The sequence below is a fragment of the Neophocaena asiaeorientalis genome, unplaced genomic scaffold (assembly GCF_003031525.2).
Source record: "Neophocaena asiaeorientalis asiaeorientalis breed wild unplaced genomic scaffold, Neophocaena_asiaeorientalis_V1.1 scaffold479, whole genome shotgun sequence".
Classification (NCBI taxonomy): Eukaryota; Metazoa; Chordata; class Mammalia; order Artiodactyla; family Phocoenidae; genus Neophocaena; species Neophocaena asiaeorientalis.
Genome location: NW_020173774.1, coordinates 4,686,748 through 4,712,477, shown reverse-complemented (window position 1 = coordinate 4,712,477; position 25,730 = coordinate 4,686,748). Strand labels below are relative to the sequence as shown.

Here is a 25,730-nt window from a genome sequence, read left to right as displayed (position 1 = left end):
TGCTGACATCTTGTTCTTGCACCACGCTCAGGGCCTCTGAAACTAGTGCCCAAGAAACATCTGCAACAGAAAGTGGCCAGTGGTTTAACCAGAATGACCCAGAACAGTACCCTTTCTTGAAAGCAACAGGCAAAAAAGACTCCACAGTAGTTGGAAGACACAGCTCTTTAATGGCAGCAAGTCAGCACCCACGCCCCTAGGGGCCACCGAGCTTGGGTACAATTGTGAAGGGGAAACAAGGGTGAGGACACAGCACCAGGGAGAGAGGAAAGTGGCCGCTGGCATCCTGGGTGTCCCAGGGTGTCCCCAGAAAGCATAAGGCAGGACGCGGAGGCCCGCCAACACATCTGGATGGCAAGGCCCCTGGCAAGGCCGACAAAAGAAGTGTGCCCCCTGGTGGCACAATCCGAGAGGAGATTGGTGGTGGTGCTACAGGACAATGTGGGGCCACCAAAACGCCACATCTTTCAGTCCTTCTAGCCGAAGGGAGGGGAAGCGTGTTCCATGATCCTGAAAACCCCAGACTTGGAAGCACTGGTTGGACACGCCCCAGGAGAGCAACTGGCACAGCTGTGCCCATTCCTTTGCCTCCAGCCCTGAAGGGATCTTTCTGGAAGCGGTAGTGCAAGCTAGGAGGCCACAGACAGAAGCGGCTTGGGGCCAGGGGACACACACTGCTGCTACTGTCTCAGCTTCCAGGGCCTCCCAGCTGCTCCAGGAGGGCCCTGACCTCGCCCTCCACCCGAAGCAGCTGGGCTTTGCGCCAAGGATTAAGGGTGGCTCCTCGGTTATCTTCCAGATCCCGCAGCAGAAGCTCCAGGTGGCGCCGGACCCGACCCCGATCCCAGCTGTTGAGGTTCCGCTGGACTTCACCCAGGATCACTGACCAGTACTCGGACACTGCTGTCCCCTCTGTCAGCGACACCACGACCCGGGCACCGCCCTCAGTGGTGCTCCCCAAGTCCCGCAGGGCCTGGCGGCACTCTGAGCTCAGCTCGTTGAAGTAGAGGCTGGCAGGAGAGAGGACAGTAGATGCTGTTCAGCTCTGAGAAGAAGGGGCAGAGGGTGGGTGGCCAGAGAGTAAGGGCCTCATAACTGTTCCCCTGGCTGTGAAATGCAACGGGGTAAGTGTTTGCAATAAGCCAGAGATGGAGGGTGGTGGCCACTGGGAGGCAGGGATGACGCTAGAATTCGGTGGGACCAGGGTCAATAGAAATGGGGCCACTAGGACCCTAGGAGAAATGGTGGTGGAGAATCAGGGCAGGGGAAGGGCCAATCACCAAGGGTGGGTGGGGAGATGGGAGTGGAGGGCAAGACTCACTGCAGCAGCTCCAGGGAAGGGTGCTCCCGGGCAGCCTTGGCCAAGGCCAGGGCCGCTGTGTCGCCAGCGCCGTTGTAGGCCACATTCAGCTCCAGTAGCTGCTGGTTACGGTCTAGCTGGGCAGCCAGCAGCTCCAGGCCCTCATCCCCAAGGCCCGTGTGCAGCAGAGACAGGTGTTTCAGCGAGGTGTTTCCCGCCAGCCCCTCCACCAGCAGGGCCACGCCCGCCGCCGTCAGCGGGTTGTTGGACAGCCTAGGGCCACAAGCACCCCAAGGTTATGAGGGCCCCTAGCAGATGCCCTGTGCTAAGCACCGGGACTTGGGCCAAAACAGTGCACCACTTGGGGCAGAGACCAGCCTGGACGCAGAGAAATGCAGGCCCAGGTAAAGAGGATGGAGAAACAGGGGTGAGGCTCACTGTAGAGGAGGGAGGGTGGGGTGGAAGCCGGCTTCTCCCTCCCCTCCTCCCACCTTCCATTCTCCTTTGAGACTCCCCTCTTCCCTCTCCCCTTCCTCGTTACCATGTTCCTTCTTGCTCCTTTTTTCCCCCCCTTCCAGCCCCTGCTTCATCCTCCCTTCCTGTTTCCCCATCCCCCTCTCCCTCCCTCCTCATTCACTTCTCCTTCCTCCAACCCAAAATCAGGAACCCAGCGTCTGGGTCGCTAGTAAATCGGTCAACACTTTGGGAGCATCTACTGAGCGCCCAGCGTCAGGGTCATCCTTGTGAGGAGGCAGGGAAAATCCTGGGAGGGAATCAGTGGCGTCGTTACCAGGTAACCAACCTGGGTGTTATTCCACCCCCCACCCCAGGCTGCTTTTAGCCACGCAAGAGGCTTTCTTAGCACCCATTTATGGCTGGTGGCATCTTTCCCCCTGCTTGACTGCTTGTACTAGACGTCGTGGGGTGGGGAGTAGGTCAAGGTCTACACTCCCGCCTTCTTTACTACAGCATGGGTGCGCCTGTTCCAGGCATGTTGGGAGGTGGGGAGCTCACCCTTGACCTTAGCTGGCCAGCAGGATGGAGCCCCCTCCCAGGGCACTCACCGCAGGGTGGTAACTTGGCACTGGTCATGCAGCAGCAAGTCTCGGAGGTCCCTGCAGGCCTCAGGGCCCAGGCTGTTGAGTTGCAAGCTGCAGCAGAAGGTGGGCAGAGAGGAGGTGAGAAACCAAGGAAGGAGTTCGGCGTGGAGCCTGCCCACCCACCGGGCCCCTCCCTCACCATCCTGCCTCTTGTAGTCCACAGCTGTGTCCCCTCCTGTAGCTCTTGTCACCTCCACCCGTACCAGATCTCACCCCACCCCCTGGTCCTTCCTCACTCCCTTTGCTTTCCCAAGCACCTTCTCTTCCACCCGTGCACGAGGACAGGGCCTCACCCCAGCTTCCGGGCACGCAGGAAGACAGGCCTGAGCGTGCGCAGCCCGGCAGGGTCCAGTTGGCAGGAGGCGAAGTTCACCTCGTCCAGGGCATGCCTTCCACTGCCCAGTACGGCTGCCACCACCATGCACTTGAGGGGTGTCATGCGCACGCCCGCCAGGCTGAGCTGGCGCAGGGAGCTGAGCACCTCGGCGGAGAAGCGCTGATTCTGGAACTCATAGTGGAAGAAGAGGTGGTCAAGGAGCTCCGAGGGGGGCAGCACCTGCCGGCCCAGCTTGCCCAGCTTCTTCTTGATGGCCTGGGCATTCTCCAGGGCATCCAGGGTCTTGATGGGGCAGCCGAGCTGAGCCAGCACTACCCGGTTATGGGCAGAGAGAAGCCCGCCCATGAACATGGGGAAAAGCTCGAAGACCTCATCCTCCGTGGGCTCGTCCGAGCGGCACCGGGGGCCCTCCACACCCAGGATACTGGCACCCATCTGGTCCAGGACGTCGTCATTGTAGTAGTCCTCCTCTCGGAACATCTCCAGCACCATGGCCTGGGCCACTGCCTCGCGGCTCTTACCTACCACACGCCCGAACACACGTGGAACCACCTGGAAGGGAAGCAGGGTGGGGGCGCTGCAGCCTACTGCGTGCTGTTCAGCCTTCTGGCCTAAGCTTAAGGTGCAGTCCTCCTGACTGCTCCAGCCTGGTGATCTCCCTTAAACTTGAGCACGACTCGTCCGATCATACTAATCCCCCTGCTGCAGCACCTTCCGTGGCTCCCCACTGCCCATGTGGAATATAAAACTTTGCGGAATTTGGCCCCAATGTGACCTTTCCGGCGTCACCTCTCAACACTCTTCTCACGTACTCCAGACGCTGGGAAATTCCTTCTTTTTCCCAAACCCCCCGTACATTTTCAAGCCCAAGCGTGGTGGGAAGGAGTTAGCATATGTTATGCATTCAGCTTGGTACCGGGCTCGGTGGTTTAAGTACATCACCATCTTCAACATCACCATCGTCATCACAGCAGCGATGACGGATGCCGCTCCTACTGCTTCAGACCCTGCACGATTTGGCCTCATGAAATAAAATTCGTATTTTAAGGAAAGACAAGAAAAATTTAAACATGAAATTTTTCTCTGCCCCTTTGGGCCTCGTCCCTCCCCTCCAGTGTGCATTGTACATCTGCACTATGCATTTAACCAGACCTCCCCAAGGGCAGAAATACCCGCTCAATCATAAAGATCACTTTTTCTCCTTCTGGCGCCGGCCATGTAACTCCTTAGAAGATAACATTCCTTTCTCAATCCTGTAAGGGGTCACAGTGAGCCACCACTCGCCTTGTATATGCAGACATCTTCGGTGAACTTTATGTACAATGCCAATATATCATTTTCCTTAAAGATAGAGATTGGTGCAAAACAGACTGCTCAGAGACCTGAGGAGATACTGGGCCTCACCTTGTGGAAGATCTTAGCTTCAATACTTACTTATGATCCTATTAATACTACTACCTATATTACTTGTATTTGCCTATTTTGTAAGATTGCTGTTTCTTGCATTACCAAATGTGTGACTGAGCCTCAGATAAAATTAACGATGAGGGGCTTCCCTGGTGCTGCAGTGGTTGAGAGTCCGCCTGCCGATGCAGGGGACATGGGTTCGTGCCCCGATCCGGGAAGGTCCCACATGCCGCGGAGCGGCTGGACCCGTGAGCCATGGCCGCTGAGCCTGCGCGTCCGGAGCCTGTGCTCCACAACGGGAGAGGCCACAACAGTGAGAGGCCCGCGTACCACACACACAAAAAAATTAACGATGATTAGGTGACTTGAAACAATTGATCAAATATATAGTTCTATAAGATGAAGGACTATAATAGTGTAACTCTAGATAAGGGAAGAAACAACAAGAGGGAACCGTTCCTTGGATCACAACGGACTAGTAAGAGGTCCAGAGGATTTGGGCTACTGTTAATAGGGTCTAGTCCCCTAATAGCACATTGAGTGACCTATCGATGAAATCCTTGCCTGACCTGGGAATGAGCATTCCTAGTGCTGTGGAACAAATAGGTCACGAAATGCCTCCCAAACCTTGGTTGAAACTAAGACTGAAAGGGAAGGGATTGTAAAATAAAGAATGTTGCCCACCACCCAATTCTACAAAGTCAAGTCATTAGCCACTGCAGTCACTGGCTACAATAACCTTGAAAGGAATTCAGGGCGAAGATGAGGATAAGGTACTTTGTGCTTTGGGAAAACTGACAGAACTGGTCCTTAGATACTTCAGGAGAAATTTTTACGAGCCCGGATTCTTGCATCTTTCCATACTTAGAAAAGCACTAAAACCATTAACTGAGATGTCTGTGCCTCGTGACTAGGTGCGATGTGTGTTTGATCACACATACCCCCGTTGCCAAAATCACATATATTGAATACGTTGGCCTCCCTCTTTATGTCTTTGGACTAGTTCTCAAAACTCTCTGAGAGACTGTCTCCTGGGTTATAATCCTCAGATTGGCTTGAATTAAAATTTCCATTTCTTTCTTAGATGTGTTAGGGAACCGTTGACTAAAACCACCGTCCTTGGCCAGGCACGATGATGACCACTTGCATGAGTTGTCTCGCAACAGGAGTTGCCAATAAGGAACAGGGTGCTGCTGTCAAAAACTGGAGAATTCAGGAGGGGCCAAAAAGAGGGAGGAGATGCCAGCCCCATAATATTGTCCTACCAACCTCCCAGAATCCTTGGTGCTGGAATCCATCTTGGCTGAGACACGTGTGCCACCAGGAAGGACCTTGAGTCAGACTAAATAGGGGCCAAGCAAGATGAATGGCCAGAGACAACCCAGAAAGTAACCCCATTACCATAAAACCTGAGACTACAAGCCACGTGGCAGAGCAGTTCTCCTGGGTTCCCTTACACCACTGCTGTCTGCCTGGGTGGCCCTTCCCAATAAAGTCTTTTGCTTTGTCAGTACATGTGTCTCCTCAGACAATTGATTTCCGAGTGCTACACAAGCACTTGCTCTCAGGGACATCCCTGGTGGTGCAGTGGTTAAGAATCCACCTGCCAATGCAGGGGACACGGGTTCGAGCCCTGGTCCGGGAAGATCCCACATGCCGCGGAGCAACTAAGCCCGTGCACCACAACTACTGAGCCCGCGCTGTAGAGCCCGCGAGCCACAACTACTGAAGCCCGCGCGCCTAGAGCCCGTGCTCCGCAACAAGAGAAACCACCGCAATGAGAAGCCCGTGCTCCGCAACGAAGAGTAGCCCCCGCTCACTGCAACTACAGAAAGCCCGCGCACAGCAACAAAGACCCAATGCAGCCTAAATAAATAAATAAATTTATTTAAAAAACAGCTCACTCTCAGGCCCTGGAAGGGGTCCCCTTCTGGCAACAGATGAACTATTGATCAATTTTTCATTGACAGGCCCCTGTCAGCCACGGCGCCTTCATGACAGCCTCTCACCCTCGCTCACTCTGCTCCTGTCCTCTCGGCTTCCCTCTCTCTCTCTTTTTTGTTTTTTGTTTTTTGACGGTGCCAAGATTGTTCCTCCTTCAAAGCTGTGCCCTCTTCCTGGAGTGTTCCCCCCCACACACCCAGTTCTGGCTAATCCTCCAGGGATCAGATTAAAAGCCCTTTCTGCAGAGAGGCTTTACTTATCCCCCCAAACCAGGTCCCCCCTCCCCGCTTACACACTTCCATAGCACCTGGAACTTTGTTTTCCAGGCACTTCCCAGAATTTTTAATCACATGGTTATGTTGACATGTTTATGTTGAGACTGTATGATTAGAAAAGGCAGAAACCTGGGGTTCTGTTGCTTTTTCCTCCGAATCTAACACACTGCCTGGCACTCAAATATTTGTTGAAGAACTGAATGTTTGGGAGGTTGGCGACATCAGCTGCCATCCTTGCAATGGTTCTGAAAGGAAAGGAGAGGTCCATTCCTCTGGCAAGAGCCACCAGGTTGTTTTGTGGCACCTCCTCTCATGTGTTTTCTTCACTTTTTACAGGCGAGGTTCCCACCATGGAGGTTATAGTGCCCCTCCCCCAACAAGCATCTGGAGACAAGACACAAAAACTGTCACTCTGGGAAAATGAATCAATAGGCTCATAAAGAAACAGATGGGACCCATCCTCTGCTAGGCAACCCTCCCTCCGAGAGGGCTTAGGGGTGTGGTGTCCCCTTAAGTAACTGAGTGGCTTTCTGAATCCTGTCAGGAGACCACAGCCTCTCACTGCAATCCAGATGAGGCAAGCACATCCTCAAAGAGGTGGGTGGCCTCAGCAATGGCCATTACCTGCCTGCCTGAGGCAATGGTGTAAGAAGGGATGGGCTGCCTGAGACTGCTTTTGTGTTTAACAAACAATTAAATAGCGCTTACTATGTGCCAGGTCCTGCAGATGAAGACATTTAATCCTCATATTGGGCCAATGATATAGATTCTATTATTATCTATTATTATTCATTTAACAGATAAGGACCTTGGGGCACAGAGAGGTTAAGTAACTTGTACAAGGTCACACAGCTAGTAAGTGGCAGAGCCTGGATCTGAACCAGGTAGCTGCGTTACAGAATCCCTGTTTTTACCCTGAGGCTTTGCAGCCTATAAAAAGGAAAACTTGTTTAAATGTTGTCAGCTCACCAGGGCTCTGCTTCCCCAAGACCGATTACTGAAACATTTCTAAAGAGGACCAGGGTTACCTAGCAAGGTGCCATAGCTTCCTAGAAATATCCATAGTACATCAATAAAGTTTGGCGGAAAGAGCACAGGATTCAGAACCATAAAACCTGCACTCAGATCCCAGTTATTCTCCTTACTATCTGAGTGACCTTGGTCACGTTACTTAGCCTCTGTGAGCTCCAGTTTCCTCATCTATAAAAGGGATCATAGGGCTTCCCTGGTGGCGCAGTGGTTAAGAATCCGCCTGCCAACGCAGGAGACATGGGTTCGAGCCCTGGTCCGGGAAGATCCCACATGTCGCGGAGCAACTAAGCCCGTGCGCCACAACTACTGAGCCTGCGCTCTAGAGCCCAAGAGCCACAACTGTTGAGCCCACGTGCCACAACAACTGAAGCCCATGTACCTAGAGCCCGTGCTCCACAACAAGAAAAGCCAGCGCAACAAGCAGTCCAAGCACCACAACGAAGAGTAACCCCCCCTCGCCGCAGCTAGAGAAAAGCCCACGCGCAGCAGCAAAGACCCAATGCAGCCAAAAATAAATAATTAATAATTTTTTTTAAAAAAGGGATCATAATTATATTTCATTTACAAGGCACCCGGCAGACATCAGCCGAGAGTGGCTACTTCTTCCCATCAAAAACTTCGTACATCCGCCCTGCTCACAGCACAGTCCTCAGGCCTGTAATTTGGTTTCTGGAGCAGACCTGCACCCAGGATGGACTGTCCTAAGCCAATTACCAATGCCATTTATCCTCCTGGTATAAATGAATAAAATGGCATCTGCTTTATAAACCTGCCTCTGGTGATTAAGTTAGGATGAGACATCACTCCCAGAGTCTAATCACCTCTGAGGAACAGATACAATTGGGTTTCTGGACCTGGAAAACACAGGACAGACCTTGGACAGTAGTGACCCCGGCCGCCCAGCAACAAAGACTAGGAGGAGAGAGGCAAAAAACAAAAAAAACAAAAACAAACAAACAAACAAAAACCTATCATTAGAGTTATGGGATTGTTATGAAAGTCCCCGCACCCTTAGATTCCCCTCCAAGCCTTCCCCAGCCTGCGGCTTCTCTCTCCCCCTTCCTTATGACCCATTCCCACTAAAAGCCAGATTGCCCAAATCTGAAACAGAGCCAAGAAGAGGATTCACGGTCATGCAGGAAGAAGCAGTTTCCTTCTGGGCAGGAGCAAGAGTGAACGAGAAGGATGGGGGCCGGCAGCCTGGGATCCTAGGGCTGTTACCTTGAGCAGGTTGAATAGCAGGGGCAGGGCCCGCAGGGGCAGCAGCTTGGCCATGATGCCCAGGACCAGGCTGACATCCTCCCCGACACGGCCCACGAGCTCGGCCACTTCCTTGCCCACTCGCTGCAGAGTCGTCTTCCGCAAACCCAGCACGATGTAAAGGGCAGCCAGGTATTCCTGCATGGCGGGCACAGTGAACACAAAGGTACCCAGGTGCCCTGGCTCAACGCACGGGGCCAGAAAAAACCTCAGGGCATCCCGGCGGAACACATGCAGCAGCTGAAACTCCTCTTCCGTCTGGATGCCAGCTTCCAGGCAGCCACGGACATCCTCTTCAGAGAAGTACGTCTTGCGGGAGGACACCCCCTCGTAGGCCAACTTGCCCATGGTTCGGGCTGCATAGGCCATCAGGGACAACTTGGAGGGGTCAGTGCTGTCCAGCATCTCCCCACTGAAGTTTAGATGCAGGAAGCTGGTGTAGATGCTCGTGAGGGTCTGGCCAGCTGGTGTGGGAGCGTGCAGGAAGTGCAGGGTGGCACAGACAAGCCAGCAATAGGAGGGCAGGAAGCAGGCAGTGGCGATCTGGTGGTGCCCCTCCAGGTTCCGGGAGAGCATCTGCACCAGGTGGTCACGCTGAGCCGGCGTGGCTGAGAACCCCCCAGTTCCGTGCCCGCAGTCTGGCTGTTTGAAGCGGAGCTGGAAGTAGAGCTTCTGTAGGTTGGTATCGGAGAAGCCACAGATCTCACCATAGCGGCCCACATACTTGCTGGGGATGCGGCCAATGGCAGAGGGCCGGGTGGTCACCAGAATGCTGGCCTGGGAAGAGCATGGTTGAGAGTTAAGAAAGACGCTTGTGGGCTTCCCTGGTGGCGCAGTGGTTAAGAACCCGCCTGCCAATGCAGGGGACACGGGTTCGAGCCCTGGTCCGGGAAGATCCCACATGCTGCGGAAGAAGTAAGCCTGTGAGTCACAACTACTGAGCCTGCGCTCTAGAGCCCGCGATCCACAACTACTGAGCCCACGTGCCGCAACTACTGAAGCCTGTGCGCCTAGAGCCCGTTCTCTGCAACAAGAGAAGCCACTGCAATGAGAAGCCCGCGCACCGCAACGAAGAGTAGCCCCCACTCACCGCAACTTGAGAAACCTGTGCACAGCAACGAAGACCCAACACAGCCAAAAATAAATAAGATAAACAAATTTAAAAAAAAAAAAAAAAAAAAGACCCTTGTGTCCTGATTGCCTCACTTGCCAGGGAGTCCCTGAAGACTGAGTGTTCAAGGATGAAGATAATGACGACCACGGTAGTTATAACTCACACTTACTGAGCACCCATGATCCAGGGCGCTGTGCTAAGCACTTCATAGGCAGTATCTCATTTGTTCAGTACAACTCAAGGAGAGAAGGAAACAGAAGCCTGGAGAAGTCACTGACTTGCTCAGTCCCACGGCTTGGAAGTGGAGGGGCAGGATTTGAACTAACCCAGAGCCTACGTTCCTACCCATTAAGCATGTGGACTCAGGACACGAAAATCCTGAGGGGGCAAATTGGGGACAGTGGAGGCGGAGCAGGGTGCACTCACCTCGGGCAACATGTATTTGCGTAGCAGGTTGACGATGATGGCAGCTGGCGCCTCTGACTCCTCCGGGTCACTGCAAAGCCCTGTGCCTGCCAACCGGAAATCAAGGTTGAGGTGCTCCAAGCCGTGGAGCACAAAGAGCAGACAGGAACCAGCAGCGGCCATCATAGGCAGAATCTCCTTCAGGGGTGTGTAGCGCTGGGCCACAAGTTGGCACAAGGAGGCCGGCGCAGGGCCCAGGGATGACAGGTCCTCGCAGGAGAAGGGGATCAGCAGCTCGAAGGCTGGCAGCCGCCCGTAACACCAGTCCAGGACCAGCTTGCGCACCAGCGTGCTCTTGCCTGTGCCCACTGTCCCGTAGAGCACCACCGTCTGCACGCGGCGCCCACAGGCATCTGAGTCAAAGAGCTGAGACAGGGCCAGTGGGGGGAACCCAGCAGAGGGTGGCTGATGCTCCAGGGCCAGCTCAGCCAGTGGGCGAAGCAGCTCATCAGGGGTGCTCTCGCGGATCACAGGGTCTACGTGGACCGTGTCTAGTGCAAAGGTTGGGCCGAACTGGCGCTCTTCCCTGGGCAGCCGGCTGAACCACTCGGCCAGATTCTGGCGGTGCCGCTGGATAGCTTCTGGATGGGAAGGCAAAGGGAATATGTCAGGGAGAGGGGCTGAGAAATGCAGGAGCTTAAGGAGGTGGTAGGGTCAGGCTGCGGAGTCAAGACACAACACCAGGAGATGCCAGGACCCACAGTGGTGCTGGACACACAGGACTCCCTCCGACTGTCCAGAAAGTTTGGACCTCTGTGGCAGAAAGTGGGAAGCCATGGAACGAGTGAGGGTGAGTCCGGGCTGACTGGCTGTAGGATTATCCACGTGTATCTTCACCTGACCGCTAGAGGCAGTGTGTTGAAGGGATGTTGAGGGATGTTATATCCCTCCCAGTGCTTTGTACATCGTAAGTGTGTACTGCATGACTGTTGCAGGAAGGGATACATGGACAGATGGATAATGGAGCCAGGGAGAGTGGGTCCACTAATGGCTGATTGTAATGGATCCTCTATACCTCCTTCCTGCTTGTTTCTCTCTCCAAGCCCTTCTTCCCCACGCTCCCTGAACCCACCCCCACACTGGGAGCCCAGCAGCCCCTCTCCTCAGGCTGACTGAGGAGCCAGTCTCTTTACCAGCTGCAGCGATGCCCTGGAACAACTGTCCATGCCTCCCTGATGGGGGACCACTGCCCGCTGAGCTTCCGTGATGGCGTATAAAGGCCCTGTGAGCAAGGAAAAGGGATGAGCTGGGGCTTGGCTACTGGGCTCAGGCTCTGCACAGGCTCAGAGTCCAGGCCTGCCTGGACTGATGAACTGCTGGCTTCCTGAGATCCAGGCCTGCCTCTGGACACCCAAGTCCAGAGCCTCATCTGACTCTCATACCCTTCCCAGGGCCTGAGGTCTTGCCCCTACCCCTCCAGTCCCCCACTGCTGACTGCCTGCCTGGAACTCAGACTGACCACTGCCAGACTCCACCCACTTCCCACCGGTCCTCCCTCTGGCTGACCACTGTGACTTGTACTGTGGATGATATAAGCTAACTTCCCCTTAGGCCTGGTAGCTGAGTCTGTACCCTCTTCAGCCCCGGAAAACCAACTCTCCCCAGGAGATCAAGCTCTCTCCAAGTCCTGACCCTTCGCAGGCTACTCTGCTGTGCCCAGATGTGTCCCAAGGTCACACTGAGGCCTCACCTAGGGGGCCCAAGGGGGCGCTCCCCTTTAAGGGGCCAGCTCCAGTGGATCAGGAAGGGGATACGTTCATCTACAGAGAGAAAGCAGAAGGAAGAAACAGCATCCAGAATTCACCCACATTAGCTCCACAATACACAGACCCCACATCTACATCAAAGCCCCATCATTTGCTCTCATAGCGTCATGTACTGCCCCTTTGTAGCAGTCATTATGAAATTTTATATTTCATCGTGTAATTATTTGATTAAAATTCATTCACACACTCACCCCCATTCCTCCATGAGAGCAGGGATCATATCTGTTTTGGTTCACAAGTACCTACTTAGAACTTAGCATGGGGTCTGGCACATAGCAGGCACTCAATAAATACTCATTGAATGCAAAATGAAATCAGACAAGTGTTCCTGGACTTATGTAGCTACAGGGACACTCAAAGATCATCTAGTCTGACTCCCTTAGCTTAGGATGGGAAAAAGGAAGCTCAGGGAGGTACGGTGACTTGTCCAAGGTCAACAGCTAGTAAATCACAGAGCTGGGACTAGCATGCCTGGTGTCTGGATCCCTTCTCTCTTGGAGGTGCCATCTGGACTCTGGAAAGGGAGAAGTGGCAACAGAAACCCCTGCTTCCTGCTCACCTGCTGGCTGGAGTACTCTTCCCAGACCAGGGCCCCAAGAGGCCCTAGGCAAATGGCAGCCCCACCTCATGGCAGGAGAGAAGGTCAGGGCCTGGGGGACCGAGCACACCACCTTCTATCCTGTTCCGCTGCAGGAAGAATGGTGTGAATGGACCCCACACACCCCCACTTTCCCACCCCACCTCTCATGCAGGCCAAGGGAGGCCCTTCCTCCTCAGGAGAACATCAGCCTTTCCTTAAATGCCAGCATAGCCAAGGCCCTGGCCTGGCTTTCAGACCTTTCTCCTCTATATTCCCCACCTGAGTGATCCTACCACCCACTGGTTCTCCCCTGAGGCTTCACGATCACCTTTCTCCTGAATTCCAGCCTAGTGAACTGTTTTATTTAGGTGTCCTTTTTTTTGCTTGGCTGCCAGCACGCTCCTATGAGTCCTGTGTTCCTTTTCAGTGGCTTTTCTGAGCCAACGTTTTCCAGTAACAATCATCCATTCTCCTCTGAAGTTTTTCCCTAGCTATCAGGTCCTTTTAGCTGAGTTTTAATGGTTTGATCATTTTATCTTCTCTGTGACTTTTATGTAACCTGCCTTTGAGGCTGGCATAAATTATAGATAAGTGAATGAATGACTTCCTATTTGATATCTCCATATGGACATCCTGCCAATGCTTCAAGCCGCACGCTCGCAGAACTGAACTCAGCATCCCTCCTCCCCTTCCAGTTACTTTACTGCAAATCTTCCCAGTCACATGATTTCTACTCGAAATCTGACCTCTTTGTCTTCAAATCCTTCCCCCCTTCTCCACTTGTCTTCAAATCCTTCCCGCCTCCTTCACACAGTGGAAGCAGCCCTGCCGGTTCCTCATCCCAGTACTTTGCCAGCCTGTTCCTATTGCATAATCCCTACCACCCTGTGCTAATTTAGACCCTCCTCCTCCTTAGTGGCCTCTGCCTTCAGTCTCATTCCATTCCCTTCCCTGATCCCAGACACCAATCGCCTCCCTAAAATCCTAGGTTATGTAGCGTCCAAACACCTGGCCCACACCAGCTATTTTCCTGAGTTTCCCCCTGACCCGTACCTCACCCGCCAGGCTTACTGAATTCTTGCTCCCACTTTCCTAACTTTGTTCATACTCTTTCATCAGCTTGGAATGACCTTTCTCCCCTGTCAGAATCCTACCCAATCTTTTCAGAACCTGGTCAAAAGTCCTCTCTCCTGGGAAGTCTTTCCTGATCCCTCTGAGCTCCCTTAAATGAAGCATACAGCTATCTGGCACCTGGTCTCCACTGAGATGTGACTCCTTAAGGACAGAGCACGCTTAGGGAGAATTGGGTGCATTCGGCCCTATTGCCAGCAGGGCCAACCAATGGAGGCGCAGCCTGGGGCTCAGACCAGGAGTCCCGGGGTCGGGGGCGGGGAGTATAGAAGGGTTAAGAGACGGCCCTGGAAGGCTGGAAAAGCTTGGGGAAACTAGCTCAGTGGGATAAAATCAGTTGCAGGGCCTCTGACTCAAGATGGGACTGGCGGTGGGGATGGGGGCATGAGGCCAATTGTCGGAAGATCACCGCTGGTCTCCGGGGCAGTGAGAAAAGGAGAGGGCACAGCAGGAAAGGTACGGGGTCTGTGCTCGCACAGGTCCAGAGCTCCTCCTCTTAAACTGGGTCCTAGCTTTCCTAGTTCTAGTTGGTTTCAGAGCCCAAGAGTAAAGCCCGCCTGAATGCCCACCTCTCAGGGCACCGGCTGCGCCCCACGCGTCCCCAGCCTCCAGCTCCTAGTGGCACTAGCCCAGCACCGGCCCGCCCCTGCTACTTAGACCTTTACCGCCGCTGCCCAGGCCCGGGAGCCGGTCGCCGCCAGAGTCTCCCGCTTGCTCCCAGAGGCCCCGGCGCGCGCAGCGCTTCCTGCACGCCCCGCCCGCCTGCGCGGAGCCCTGCCAGCCCTGGCATCCGGCCCAGCAGCGGGCAAGCGCGAGCACGAGCCCAGGCGCTCCGGGCCGCCGGGTCCTGGGAGGAGGGAGATGGCGAGAGGGGCTAGTGTCCCGGAGAGCAGGCCCGGGGCGGGTACTTCTTCGCCATCTGTCTCTCCTCCCCGCACCCTCAGTGGTACAGCCCTCCATCCAGGCGGGCCCTGCCTCGGGGACTGCCCTCTACAGGTCACTGAGCGCCAATTCCATCCCATTACTCACCCAGGCAGGGCTTCTTGTTATGCCCGTTTTACAGATGCAGGAACTGCAGCTCAGAAGGGTGAAATGACTTGCGCAGGTTGACCCAACTAGGAAGGGAAAGAACAAGAATCCGGGGCTTGGGTCTTCCTACCTCACCCCTGGACGTTCCCGAGGCGACCCCCATCCCCCATCCCCCGGGCATTCTTCCCTCTGTGCCTCTTCACCGCTTCAGCCTGCCTCCTAACAGAGATCTGAGTCAAGGTCTTCTTGGGTCCTCCCTCTGTACCTGGCTCTCTTCAGACCCCACACCTCTGTGTGTGGCTTCTGGTCATTTGGGTCAGGCAGGCAGAAGAATGGGGCTGAGGGACAGCTCCCACCTCAACCTGCTCCTCTTGTCTGGCACCCAACCATAGCCTAGCCCTAGGGCTTCCTGGTCCTCAAAGACCCCAGCCTCATCCCTGTGCTTCCATACCGGGCACACCCAGGGCCCACGTAACCGATGGAGGAGCCTCCCACCACCCACAGCCAGGGCATGCCTCCACATGCAAACACAGGCTGTACTGAACGGAGGTGTGCGGTCGGGAACTGGTAGAGAGGAGCCTTGGGCAGGGCTGAGAAGAGGGCTTTATGATCTCTACCCTCCGTCCAGACTGAGGACTGTGGGGATATTTCACTTATACACGTAAACATCTGTTTTTCCACTGAACACGTGGTACTGGGCTAGTATGGAGCAACCAGAACAAGGTGAACAGGGACCAGACCATAGCAGCTCCCCTCCAGGGGGCCCAAATGATGGTACTTCAGAGGGAGATGGAAGCCTTAGGAAAGCCTGGGAGAGGAAGTTACGAACTGCCTCTGGCACAGGAGGTGACATTTGAACTAGATCTTAAAAAATAAGCTGGGGGACTTCCCTGGTGGTCCAGTGGTTGAGAATCCGCCTTCCAATGCAGGGGACGTGGGTTCGATCCCTGGTCAGGGAAGTAAGATCCCACATGCTGCGGGGCAACTAAGCCCACGTGCTGCAACTACAGAGTCCACGCACTCTGGACCCCCTGCTCCACTAGAGGGAAGCCCATGTGCAGCAACGAAGACCTGACGCAGCCAAAAACAAATAAATAAATGAACATTAAAAAAATAATAATCTGGTACTCAGTCATAAAAAAGAATGAAATAATGCCATTTGCAGCAACATGGATGGACCTAGAGATTATCACACTAAGTGAAGTAAGTCAGACAGAGAAAGACAAATATCATACGATATTACTTATGTGTGGAATCTAAAAAATAATATAAATGAACTTATTTACAAAACAGAAATAGAATCATAGACATAGAAAACAAACTTATGGTTACCAAAAAGGATATGTTTGGAATTTGGCATTAACAGATATACACTACTACATATAAATTAGATAAACAACTAATAGCACGGGGAACTATATTCAACATCTTGTAATAACCTATAATGGAAAAGAATCTGAAAAAGAATATATATGTGTATATATATACATACATGTATAACTGAATCACTCTGCTGTACACCTGAAACATCGTAAATCAACTATGCTTCAATTAAAAAATAAAAATAGGGCTTCCCTGGTGACGCAGTGGTTGAGATGCAGGGGACACGGGTTCGTGCCCCGGTCCGGGAGGATCCCCATTGCCGCGGAGTTGCTGGGCCCGTGAGCCATGGCCGCTGAGCCTGCGCGTCCGGAGCCTGTGCTCCGCAACGGGAGAGGCCACAACGGTGAGAGGCCCGCGTACCGCAAAAATAAATAAATAAAAATTTTAAAAAGCCAGAGAAGAGAAAGGCATTCCAGGCAGCACGGAAAAGAGCACATTTGATTTTAACAAAGATCTGAACGAGGAGTAGGATGGGGTGCGGGGAGAGGAGGTAGAGTAACGCTGTGAATGTGATCTTAGGGGTGACATTTCAGGCCTGGAGGACTCCTCTAGCTTCACTCCACTTACCTAGCCACGTGAGACTGACAGGCCCCTGGCTGCGTTACTGGACACAGCTCAGAGCAAGACATTCCCCTCCCCCACCCCTCAGCGGGCACGACAGCCATGTAGGTTTTATTAATAACATATAATTTGACTGGCCTCTTGCAGACAGAAGTACTGTGAGTCACACTGTGGGCATGTGCTCTGTCGTCGGACCTCAGGATGGGGCAGCAGGAGCTATAGAGCCACAGCACAGAGAAGTGCTTTGGTCATCTCTGCCCTCCAGCACCTTGCACAGACCCTGTCACAGAAGGCAGCTGCGTTGAAGGAAATGATCTCTGGGTCCAGGAAGTTCGGCATTCAGGGAGAGTGGGCCCATTTCAAAACATGCTTGGATGCCCCCCCTCTGCAGGTTACTGAGACTAGTGGGGAGAGAAATCGCAGGTGGTTCTCCGGGGCAAAGGGCACAGCATCTTGAGAGCTCGCTCAAGTCGCTTCTCCAAGCCTTGGTTTCCTTCTCTGTAAAAGGAGGAAATGACCATACTCATCCTAGTAGCCTCATGGGGTTGCTCCAAGAATCAAAAGAGCTTTCTTCCCAAATATGTGAGCCACTCTACGAATGTTCTCGGTGCCTGAATGGCCCTTGATGGCTCTGGAATGTCTGTTCATTTCCTTTAGCTCCAAGGGGAACTTACGGATGTGTGAACTTATAAATTTTACTCTTTGGGGAGTATTTTAAATTTCATCTTAAAAGAGAAAGAGTAAAAATGAAGAATCTTAAGAAAGACTATACAGTGGCAGAATTTTGTGCCCTCTGACTTTTAGGAGCCACGTATTGGTATCATTCCAGGGAGAAGGTGACACCCAGAGTGCCCCCTCAAGCTAGCTAGAATTCCAGGAGCTAGGACTCAGACTTCCCACTTCCCATTCCCATGCACCACTTCCCGCCCCCCGCTCCCACCCCCATAAGAAACAAAGTTAGTCCATCTCCAGGCAAGCACCCATCCAGTCATAGATTGGGGCCTACCCTAGCCCAGGGCATAGCACAAGTAGGGTATTCCAGGCAGCCGGCAGGACTGACGGCAGCCCCTTCCTTTAGTCCCCAAGCTCAGGATCAGGAGGGAAGAGGGAGAGACAAGGTACTGCTTCTTGGGTCATCCCGCCACCAGCCCTCAAGACCTTCTGGACCATTGCCTACTCCAAATCTCAGGCTACCGGAGCCATTTGTAGTCCTGGTGGTTGACGGTTTGGCCATGGGAGTGTGGCTCGGTAGGAAAGAGGCGAGGAAGAAATGAGGAAAGTTGTGCTGAGCCCAGTGGGGTTCCTGCCACTCTCATCCTGGGGCTTAGGTCCCTGGGGCTTTCTGCTTCTCACTGCCTCCACAGCCCCTAACCTCCCCGCTCCCCCATAGGCACAACTGGGGAACCAGGGCTCAGTGAGTTCTGAAAAGAGAGTCACATATCACTCAGGCAAGAATGCACCTATGCAACAGACACAGAGCCCCTGCACGCAGCTTGCAGATCCACCAGTAACAAGCATAATGGGCCAAGGCCAAGGATGGGGAGTCCAGAGGCAGAAGACCTGGTTGTCAGAGCTGGTTCCCACTTCCATTAGCTAAGGGTCCTTGGGCAAGTTACTTAGTCCAAGTCTCAGTTCGCTCATCTGCACAATGGATTGTCGTGAGAGAGAATGCAGGGTTGACCTGACACTCCCTTGAGATAATGAACAGAAGCATCTGTAAGACGCGGCGCTTGCTACAAATATCCCATAAGATACACATTCACCAGCTTGACTTCCCCTCCCCTGCCACAGCCTCCCTGAAGCTCATAGACTTCTTGCCAAGAGCTCTCACAGCCCATGGTACCAGGTGCCAGACCCACACACATTTACACACTGCATACTGTATAAATATAGGTTTTATTAATAATGGGTGAACTCCCACAAATACACCTGGCATCTCTGTGTGATGGGGAGAATCCGTGGCAGGGCAAGGAAGGTAGAGAGGTGTGTGTACAGGACAAAGGGGGGACAAAAGCCCTAGGGGAAGGTGAAATCAGAAGAAGAATGAGCCTGGACCCGCACCCCCAGGAAAGCCAGACATGTTCTAGGTGTGTCTGTCGCTCTGGTGCCCAGGGCCCACCTTGGCTGATAGAAAGCAGGTGGAAGAAAGCGGACAAGAGTTTGAATGGGCAGCAAGTGGCCATGGAAGGAGAGGGGGAGTGAGACCGCCAGCTTGACACACAAAAGGAGAGCCATGGGGTGGCAGCGGCCAAGTCCATCTTCTGCTCATGCTTGTGCTTGTGTGGGCTCCTGAACTCCAGGGAGCTGGTGCCCTGTGCCACCCCTGGCTTGGGACGGAGGGAGGGAGGGAAGACTGGTGGGTAGACACCTGCAGATCCTGGAGGCGCCCCGGGCAGCACCAGCCTCATCCTTAGAATCAAAGCGGAATCCCTGGGAGGAGGTTGACACAGCCCTTCCCACAGCACCCACCGTCACCACCACCATCACTCTTCCTGTGAGCCACAGCGGGACAGCGAGTGTGTGTAGGGCCGAGATTCCCTGTTCGCATATATGTGCCTGTAACTCAGGAGAGGTGAGGGAGCATTGCGGGACCACGCGAGCAGCGAGAAAGGAGGCTTGGGTCTTCTCCCACTCACCCCTGAGAATAAAGTGCATTCTCCAGTTCCAGTGGCAGATGGGAGAGAAACACAGACATTATTGCAGAGGTGCCACAGGCCCAGCCCCCACCAGAGGTGACGGGGAGGAGTCCAGGGGACAGCCCATGGCGCCAGGCCTCTCCAATCCCCAGGATTGGGAGGGATGATCCAGACAGAAAACCCAGCTTCTGTCCCAACAGATTGTCCAAATCAGCCAGGGTCTAGGGGCCGGGAGAGGTGAGGAGGAGGAAGAGACTTCCAGAGTCCATCCCTGCTCCATTCCAACGTCCAAATGGGACATCCAGGGGACCCCACCAGGGCCCAGCCCTGGAACACCAACCTTATAACAGCCCAGTTTACAAACACTTGTGTGGTGGGGACCCCCGGGGGGGGCCACTTTGGTCAGTTGTCAGGGGGCCTGGAGAGCCTGGGGCTCCCAGACAGACAACAGAGGAGGGGAGTTGTGGGGGCAGAAGGCGGGTGGCAGCCTCCCCGTGGTCTTTGCATGCAGATGTTGGAAAGAGGAGGGAGGAAGCTACAGACCTACAGACCGCATCAACTTGGGAAGACTCCTGGGCGTGGCGGGGAGGCCTGGCACCCCCAGCCCCAGGGCCACAGCTGGGAGCGCAGTCCAACAGCCAGCCTGTGGAGGATCTGAGAGAGGGGAGGACGGCTGCACCAGCAGCCAGGGCCCAAGTCTACAAGGTTAAAACAGTCCCAAAGGGCCGGGGCCGGGGGCTTCCTGCTGCAGGGGCTGGGGCGCAGGCCAGGGCAAAGCTCTATCTCTCTGACTTGACCCGGTAACGGAGCACAAGGTATGCCAGCAGCCGCAGGGCCAGAAAGAAGATGCCCAAGACCAGGAAGTCCATGTAGAGCTTGGCGTCCTCCACATCCAGCGCTCGGAGGATGCTCTGTGGTTCCTGGAAAGGGCAGCGCTCCTCCAAGCAGGTCAGGTCTCCTCGCTCCATGCCGTAGATGGTCAGAATCACACCCTCAAAGCCATACCTAGGCAAGCAAGGGCATCAGAGCGGGACACAGAGCACAGGGACCCTGCTCCCTGGGCAAACTGCTAGAGCCGCGCTTGGGGCCTGGCCTCCTACCCGGAGGAGCAGGGGCAGATGGTGAGGAAGGGGCACTGACCTGACATAGGAGAGGTAGGAGCTCCATTGCAGGTAAGTGGGGATGGTTTTGAAGCTGACAAAGAAACCGGAGAACAAGAGGACAGGGATGGCGGTAACTGGGCCCACAAATGTGGCCACCTGGAGGGGAGGGAAGGCGACCGGGCCATCACAGGGGTGATCAGGACAGACCCAGGACTGGGGTGGCCCCCAGGTTTCCCATAGATCCATCCCATTCCTTAGGCCAGCCCCTGATTCCTTCCACCAGACTCCGTCCCCCCTCTTGGGGGTCGCCACCTACCAGCCCCTCACCTGTAGGGAGTTGGAGGCAGCTCCGATCAGCAGCCCCAAAGACTGGGCCACCAAGGCCGTGGCAGTGGCCAGGGCTGAGAAGAGCAGGAAGCGGCTGGTCTCAGCTGGCTGGCCTGTCATCCAGTACACGATGCTGCAGTACACCACCGGGCACACCACCTGGGGAGTGGGCACAGGGCTGGGCAGAGGCCCAGACCCTCCACTCCACCCAGGCAGAACCTCTAGGGCAGCAATTGCTAGAGCCTCCGTGCCTGCTCCTGCCTCTGCACTCCTGTTCATGCAGTCGCATGAACTTGGCACATCCCCTTCCACCCCGGCTCTAAGAACCTCATTCATCCTCCAGTCTCACCTCTTCCATCAGGCCCGCTCGGACCCGTTCAGGCACGATGACTTCTCTGAAGGTCCTTCCCATCTGGACCAGCATATTCCTTATATTGTTAATTAATTAACTGTATATATGTGAGGGTTTTGTTCCCCTGGATGCCATCAACTCCTGGAGGACAGGGACCGAGCCTACCACGTACGGTAGGGCAAGTTCTTCCCTGCACAAGGCGCCCAACCAAGAGGCAACCAGAGGTGGAGCCCCAGCTGAGCTCTTCTCACCCTAGCACAGTGCAGCCTCCACCCTGAGGAGGGGACACGTTTTCTAACTTGCTTAAAGGTGGTGCCCTACGGATTATTGGTGGCCCTGATGCTTGGTACAGGGCAGTGGAAGCACTTTACATGTATTAACTCATTTCCTTCTCATAAACAATCCCGAGGTAGATACTATCATCATTCCATTTTATAGATGAGACACTAAAGCAAAGAGTGATTAGGTGACTTGCCCAATGTCTCACAGCTAACGAGGAGCAGTACGGCTCCAGAGCCCACGCTATTCTCTACTGCCTCGAATAAGATTCACAGAGTCATTTGTAGGGCTGTTATTTTCATCATTTTCTGTTTGTCCTCTCTTATTCTCACCGGAACATAAGTTCCACAAGGTCAGGACTACTTCCATCATGTTTGTTGCTATATCCCCTAGTGCCTGGCATGGAGCCTGGTGCATGGTAGGTGCTCACCACCTGTTGCTAAGTGAGAAGAAGTCAAGGAAAGGATGGCAGGTAACAAAGTTAAGGGAGGCAAGCAAGCAAGGATGGAAGGAGCAAGACAGGAGGGAGGCAGTGGCGGGGGAGGAAGAGGCTCACCTGGAAGGGCACATCGGCCATGGTCTTGGCCAGGTAATACGCTTTGAGGCTGTACCAGTAGTTGAGATGCTCCCTCATGAAGACGGCCATCTCTAAGGGGACTGAGGACACAGGCCAATTAGGCACAGCTGTCCAGCACCCTGGCCTTACCCCGTGCCTCCCACTCCCGTCCCACGCCCAGGGCAGCTCGGCTCACAGGTGAGCACAGTTGGCATCAGGGCGGCAAACATGAGGAAGAGCATGGAGAAGAAGAGGCAGCCCGTGTTGTTGAAGACCTTGCTGGCATCGTCACCGATGTGCAGGTAGAGGAGACCAATAAGTACGCCGATCACCACATGGGACATAAACCGCAGGTGGGTCAGGACCTGTGTGAGGGGTGATGACGAGGAGTGGGGGTGGATCACAGGCTAGGGATGGGCAGGTCACACTTGGGTAGGAATGTGGGTGTGCCCTCACAAGCACAGAGACCCACGGGGGCATTAGGGGGAGCTGTTGGGGGAGGGGCCCCATCACCATCCCAGCTGCTGGGATCCTACACCCCACAAGGCCAGGCTTATGCCAGCCTCCCCTCCCCCAACTTGATGTCTCACCGTGTCCCTGAGGATGGACAAGAAGGTCCTCTTGAAGAGGATGCAGAACTGTGTGAGGGTGCTGGTGGCAAATGTGTGGCTTTCAATGGGATCCACTTCCTGGAGAGAGGAAACTGGATCAGGTGAGCCTACCCTACCCCCCACCACACACCCAGCTCAGCTGGTGGGAAAACCCCTGAGCCCGTCCCTGGGGCAAGGGTCCTCCAGAATTCTCCACCATTGAGTTGGGTACCTGGAAGCTGGCCTTAGCGGTGTGAATCAGAGTGGGATTCAGAGAGAGACACAAAGAGGGAGAAAAAACTTGGGAGGGAGGAGATAGAAAGGAGTTAAGGACACCCATGGGGGCTACTAATAGATCAGTCACTTCTCTTTATTTATTTTATTCATTTATTTATGTTTTTGGCCGCACTGCACAGCTTACTGGCCGACCAGGGATCGAAGCCACACCCTCAGCAGTGAAATCGCAGAGTCCTAACCCCTGGACCACCAGGGAATTCCCCAGTCACTACTCTTTAATCCATTGAAAACATTTACCCTAAGGGTATAATACCTTTATGCCACCAGTTTCACAATATTATCAACAATGATAATAACGATGACAACAGCAACAATAACCCTCCCAGTCTTCCAGGGTTATAGTATCTCATTTAAGGGAAAGAGCTGGCATGGAATGAACACCAACTGTACCAGCTACGGTGCGAAGAGCTTTGTGTGATGATCTAATCAGTCCTCCCGATAACCCTGTGAAATAAGTATCATCACCTCCAAGTTAGTGATGATAGTAAACCACACTGGTCACGAGGCCAGAGACAGCTTCAGTCTTGCTTACCAGGTGGCACTAAGGACAACGTGCTACAGATGCTCAGTAAGAATTTGTTGAACAAATAAATGAATGAGAAAGTCGAAGCTCAGAGGGGTTAAGTGATGTGCCCAAAGTCACACAGCTAATAGCAGGTCTATTCCAAGTCCTGGGTTCTTTCTAAGTACCCAGTGGTTGTGATGCCTCTGGGGCATGTCCTCTTTGGCAGGGCCATGTCCAAGGTCCTCTCTCTCCTCCCCCACTCTGCACTCTGCCCTCTCCACCCCTACTCACCGGAGGGCAAGGGGGACAGGGGGCAGGGACCTCATTCTTCTCAGGGCTGCTCTTCTTCTCTGCCATGGCACAGAGCCCATTCTGCACAGCCCTGAACAGCAGGGGATTCAGGTCTCCGTACTCGCCAGAGGCCACCTCGATGACTGGGGGACACAGAGGGGTGTGCTCAGCTAAGATCTATCCTTGCTTCCCAAGGGCAAGCCAGCCCTTCCTAGGGTGTGCGCGGAAGGCAGGCGACAGTGAGATCTCTGCCCCTGGGAGGCCCAAATGCATGACCTGAACCCCCAGGTTTGGTCCGCCACCGTAACCCAGCCCCTACCAACAGGCCCCCACTCACTGAAGTCAGCTGGGTTGTGGTAGGTGGGGCAGTGCAGGCCGAGCCCCTTCAGATAGGGGATCAGGTTGGTGACCACGCCCTTGAAGATGCACTGACCCTGGCTCAGGATGTAGAGCTGAGGCAGAAAGAGAAGGACGAGGAAAACACCACGAGCGGGTCAGGCAGGTCCCACGACACCTCTACTGACCCCTTCCCTCTCCCTATCGCAGGCCGGTCACCTTTGAGTCCTAGAGACCCTCACCTTGTCAAACATCTCAAAGAGCTTGGCACTGGGCTGGTGGATGGTGCAGATGATAGTACGGCCCCCCTGGGCCAGAGACTTCATGAGGGACACCACTTGGAAACAGGAAGCGCTGTCCAGACCACTGTCCAGAGAGAGGCCACCAGGGGGCGGGGTGAGGTGGGCAGAGACAAGGGAAGGGACTGTTTGGGTGGGGCAGCTGCTATGAGGGCGAGGGAGCTGGCAGGAAGGGGGTCACCCTGGCCATCGCTTTATCCCATCCACACTGTACGATTCAGGCATTTGGAGGTACCAAGAAGCCCAGAGTACTGGTAGGTGTAACAAGCTATTATTAAACACCTGTTGAATGCCAGGCACTGGGATTACAAAGATGAATAAATAAGACATAGACTCTGGTTGGGAGGGAGAGAGAGAGAAATGCACAGATCATCTGAGATAATGTGCACCATGCTGTAGAAACAGGGGGTGAAGTGGGGGGGGAGGATTCAGCTCTGTTGTACAAAGGTGTTGGAGGGTAGTCAGAAAAGGTTCCTGAGTGAGTCTGGCAGAAGAAAGAGCTAAGCCAGGTGAGGGAGGGAGGAAGGGCAGGTGCGGTGGTGAAGGGCATTCCAGGCAGAAGACACAGCATGTGCAAAGCTCAGAGGCATGAAACACATGGCTGGACTAAGAGAATTATAAGTGATTCAGTATTATTAGAGCATGAAATACAAGACAGTGTGAAGCAAGACGTGAGGCCAGAGAAATAGGTTCAGACCAGGACCTTGTAAGTCCTCTGACTTCATTCTGAGGGCAAATGGGAATCACCGCATATTTTTAAGCAGGGGAGTGAGTATTGCCAGACTTTTCTTTTAGAAAGTTCACTCTGGTTGCAGTTTGGAAGAAGGATGGGCTGGGAGAGACTGGAGATGAGGAGATAGGAGTCTGTTGCAGAAATGCAGGCAAGAGTTGATGATGTCCTGAATTTAAGCACTGGCACTAAGAATGGGGGTGGGGTGAATCCGAGAGATGGAAAAAGAACGTAGAAAAAGCAGGACTTGGAGATTGATTGGCTGTGGGGGAGAGAAGGAGCAGGCGAGGCGACATCTGTCAAGGAGGACATCGGGATTTCTGCTAGGGTGAAGGATGGGGCTGCTATGGCAACAGGACTGGCAGGGGTGGAGCCCTTCTCTGGTCCCAGGAGGCTGCAAACACATGCTCTTGTCTCCAGCAGTGGAGCAGATGCAGCCTCTAGCCCTGGCTCTGGGCTGAGGGGAGGAGGCATCCTGGTGGGAGAGGAGTGGGAGAGATACCTGGTGGGCTCATCAAAGAACATGACAGGTGGGTTGTTGACCAGCTCCAGGGCGATGGCCAGGCGCTTCCTCTGCCCTCCGGAGAGTAGGGCTGTCCTCGTGTGGGAGCAGGACATCAGGCCCAGTGCTGTCAGGATCTCTGTCACCTGGCCCGGCCGCCCACCCACCCCAGGTCAGCTTCAGAGTCTCTGCTTCCCCCAGCACCACCCCAATTTAAGTAAGCATCTCCCTGAAGCGTGATGT

The 25,730-nt window shown here is 54.2% G+C and overlaps 2 protein-coding genes across 7 annotated transcripts in view; both read right to left on the bottom strand.

Moving 5' to 3' along the window:
* Positions 1-147: 147 nt before the first annotated feature.
* On the bottom strand, positions 148-14,611 carry NLRX1 (NLR family member X1). Of its 4 annotated transcripts, none has more exons than XM_024751674.1 (10): positions 14,377-14,510; positions 12,560-12,687; positions 11,925-11,994; positions 11,368-11,456; positions 10,196-10,815; positions 8,617-9,432; positions 2,694-3,289; positions 2,365-2,451; positions 1,322-1,573; positions 148-1,010 (listed from the first exon to the last, which is right to left on the bottom strand). In XM_024751674.1, exons 2-10 carry the CDS (start codon positions 12,627-12,629, stop codon positions 689-691), a joined length of 2,922 nt encoding a protein of 973 aa, XP_024607442.1. In that variant the 5' UTR covers positions 12,630-12,687; positions 14,377-14,510; the 3' UTR covers positions 148-688. The 4 variants fall into 4 exon arrangements, with proteins under 4 accessions (XP_024607442.1, XP_024607441.1, XP_024607443.1 ...); XM_024751673.1 differs by having other exon boundaries at positions 14,281-14,494; XM_024751675.1 differs by lacking the exons at positions 11,368-11,456; positions 11,925-11,994 and having other exon boundaries at positions 14,281-14,494.
* A 3,989-nt stretch (positions 14,612-18,600) lies between these two features.
* ABCG4 (ATP binding cassette subfamily G member 4) overlaps positions 18,601-25,730 on the bottom strand; it is a 13,310-nt gene continuing 6,180 nt past the window's right edge. For 2 of the 3 annotated variants that reach the window (XM_024751677.1, XM_024751678.1), the window contains exons 6-15: positions 25,488-25,633; positions 24,199-24,322; positions 23,958-24,072; positions 23,621-23,763; positions 22,528-22,626; positions 22,134-22,302; positions 21,938-22,038; positions 20,751-20,909; positions 20,461-20,579; positions 18,601-20,325 (exon numbers count right to left, since the gene is read on the bottom strand). In XM_024751677.1, the coding sequence (XP_024607445.1) occupies positions 20,100-20,325; positions 20,461-20,579; positions 20,751-20,909; positions 21,938-22,038; positions 22,134-22,302; positions 22,528-22,626; positions 23,621-23,763; positions 23,958-24,072; positions 24,199-24,322; positions 25,488-25,633 (1,401 nt within the window). In that variant the 3' untranslated portion in view covers positions 18,601-20,099. The remainder of the gene's footprint in view (positions 20,326-20,460; positions 20,580-20,750; positions 20,910-21,937; positions 22,039-22,133; positions 22,303-22,527; positions 22,627-23,620; positions 23,764-23,957; positions 24,073-24,198; positions 24,323-25,487; positions 25,634-25,730) is intronic. The other variant, XM_024751679.1, reaches the window with a different exon arrangement.

Excerpts from the sequence above, each read along its gene's own strand:
- NLRX1 (XM_024751674.1), bottom strand. The coding sequence starts at position 12,629 with ATGAGGTGGGGCTGCCATTTGCCTAGGGCCTCTTGGGGCCCTGGTCTG. Across the intron at positions 9,433-10,195 it reads GCAAATACATGTTGCCCGAG|GCCAGCATTCTGGTGACCAC; the intron begins GTGAGTGCACCC and ends TGCTCTTCCCAG. Across the intron at positions 2,452-2,693 it reads CTGCGTGCCCGGAAGCTGGG|CTTGCAACTCAACAGCCTGG; the intron begins GTGAGGCCCTGT and ends CTTCTGCTGCAG.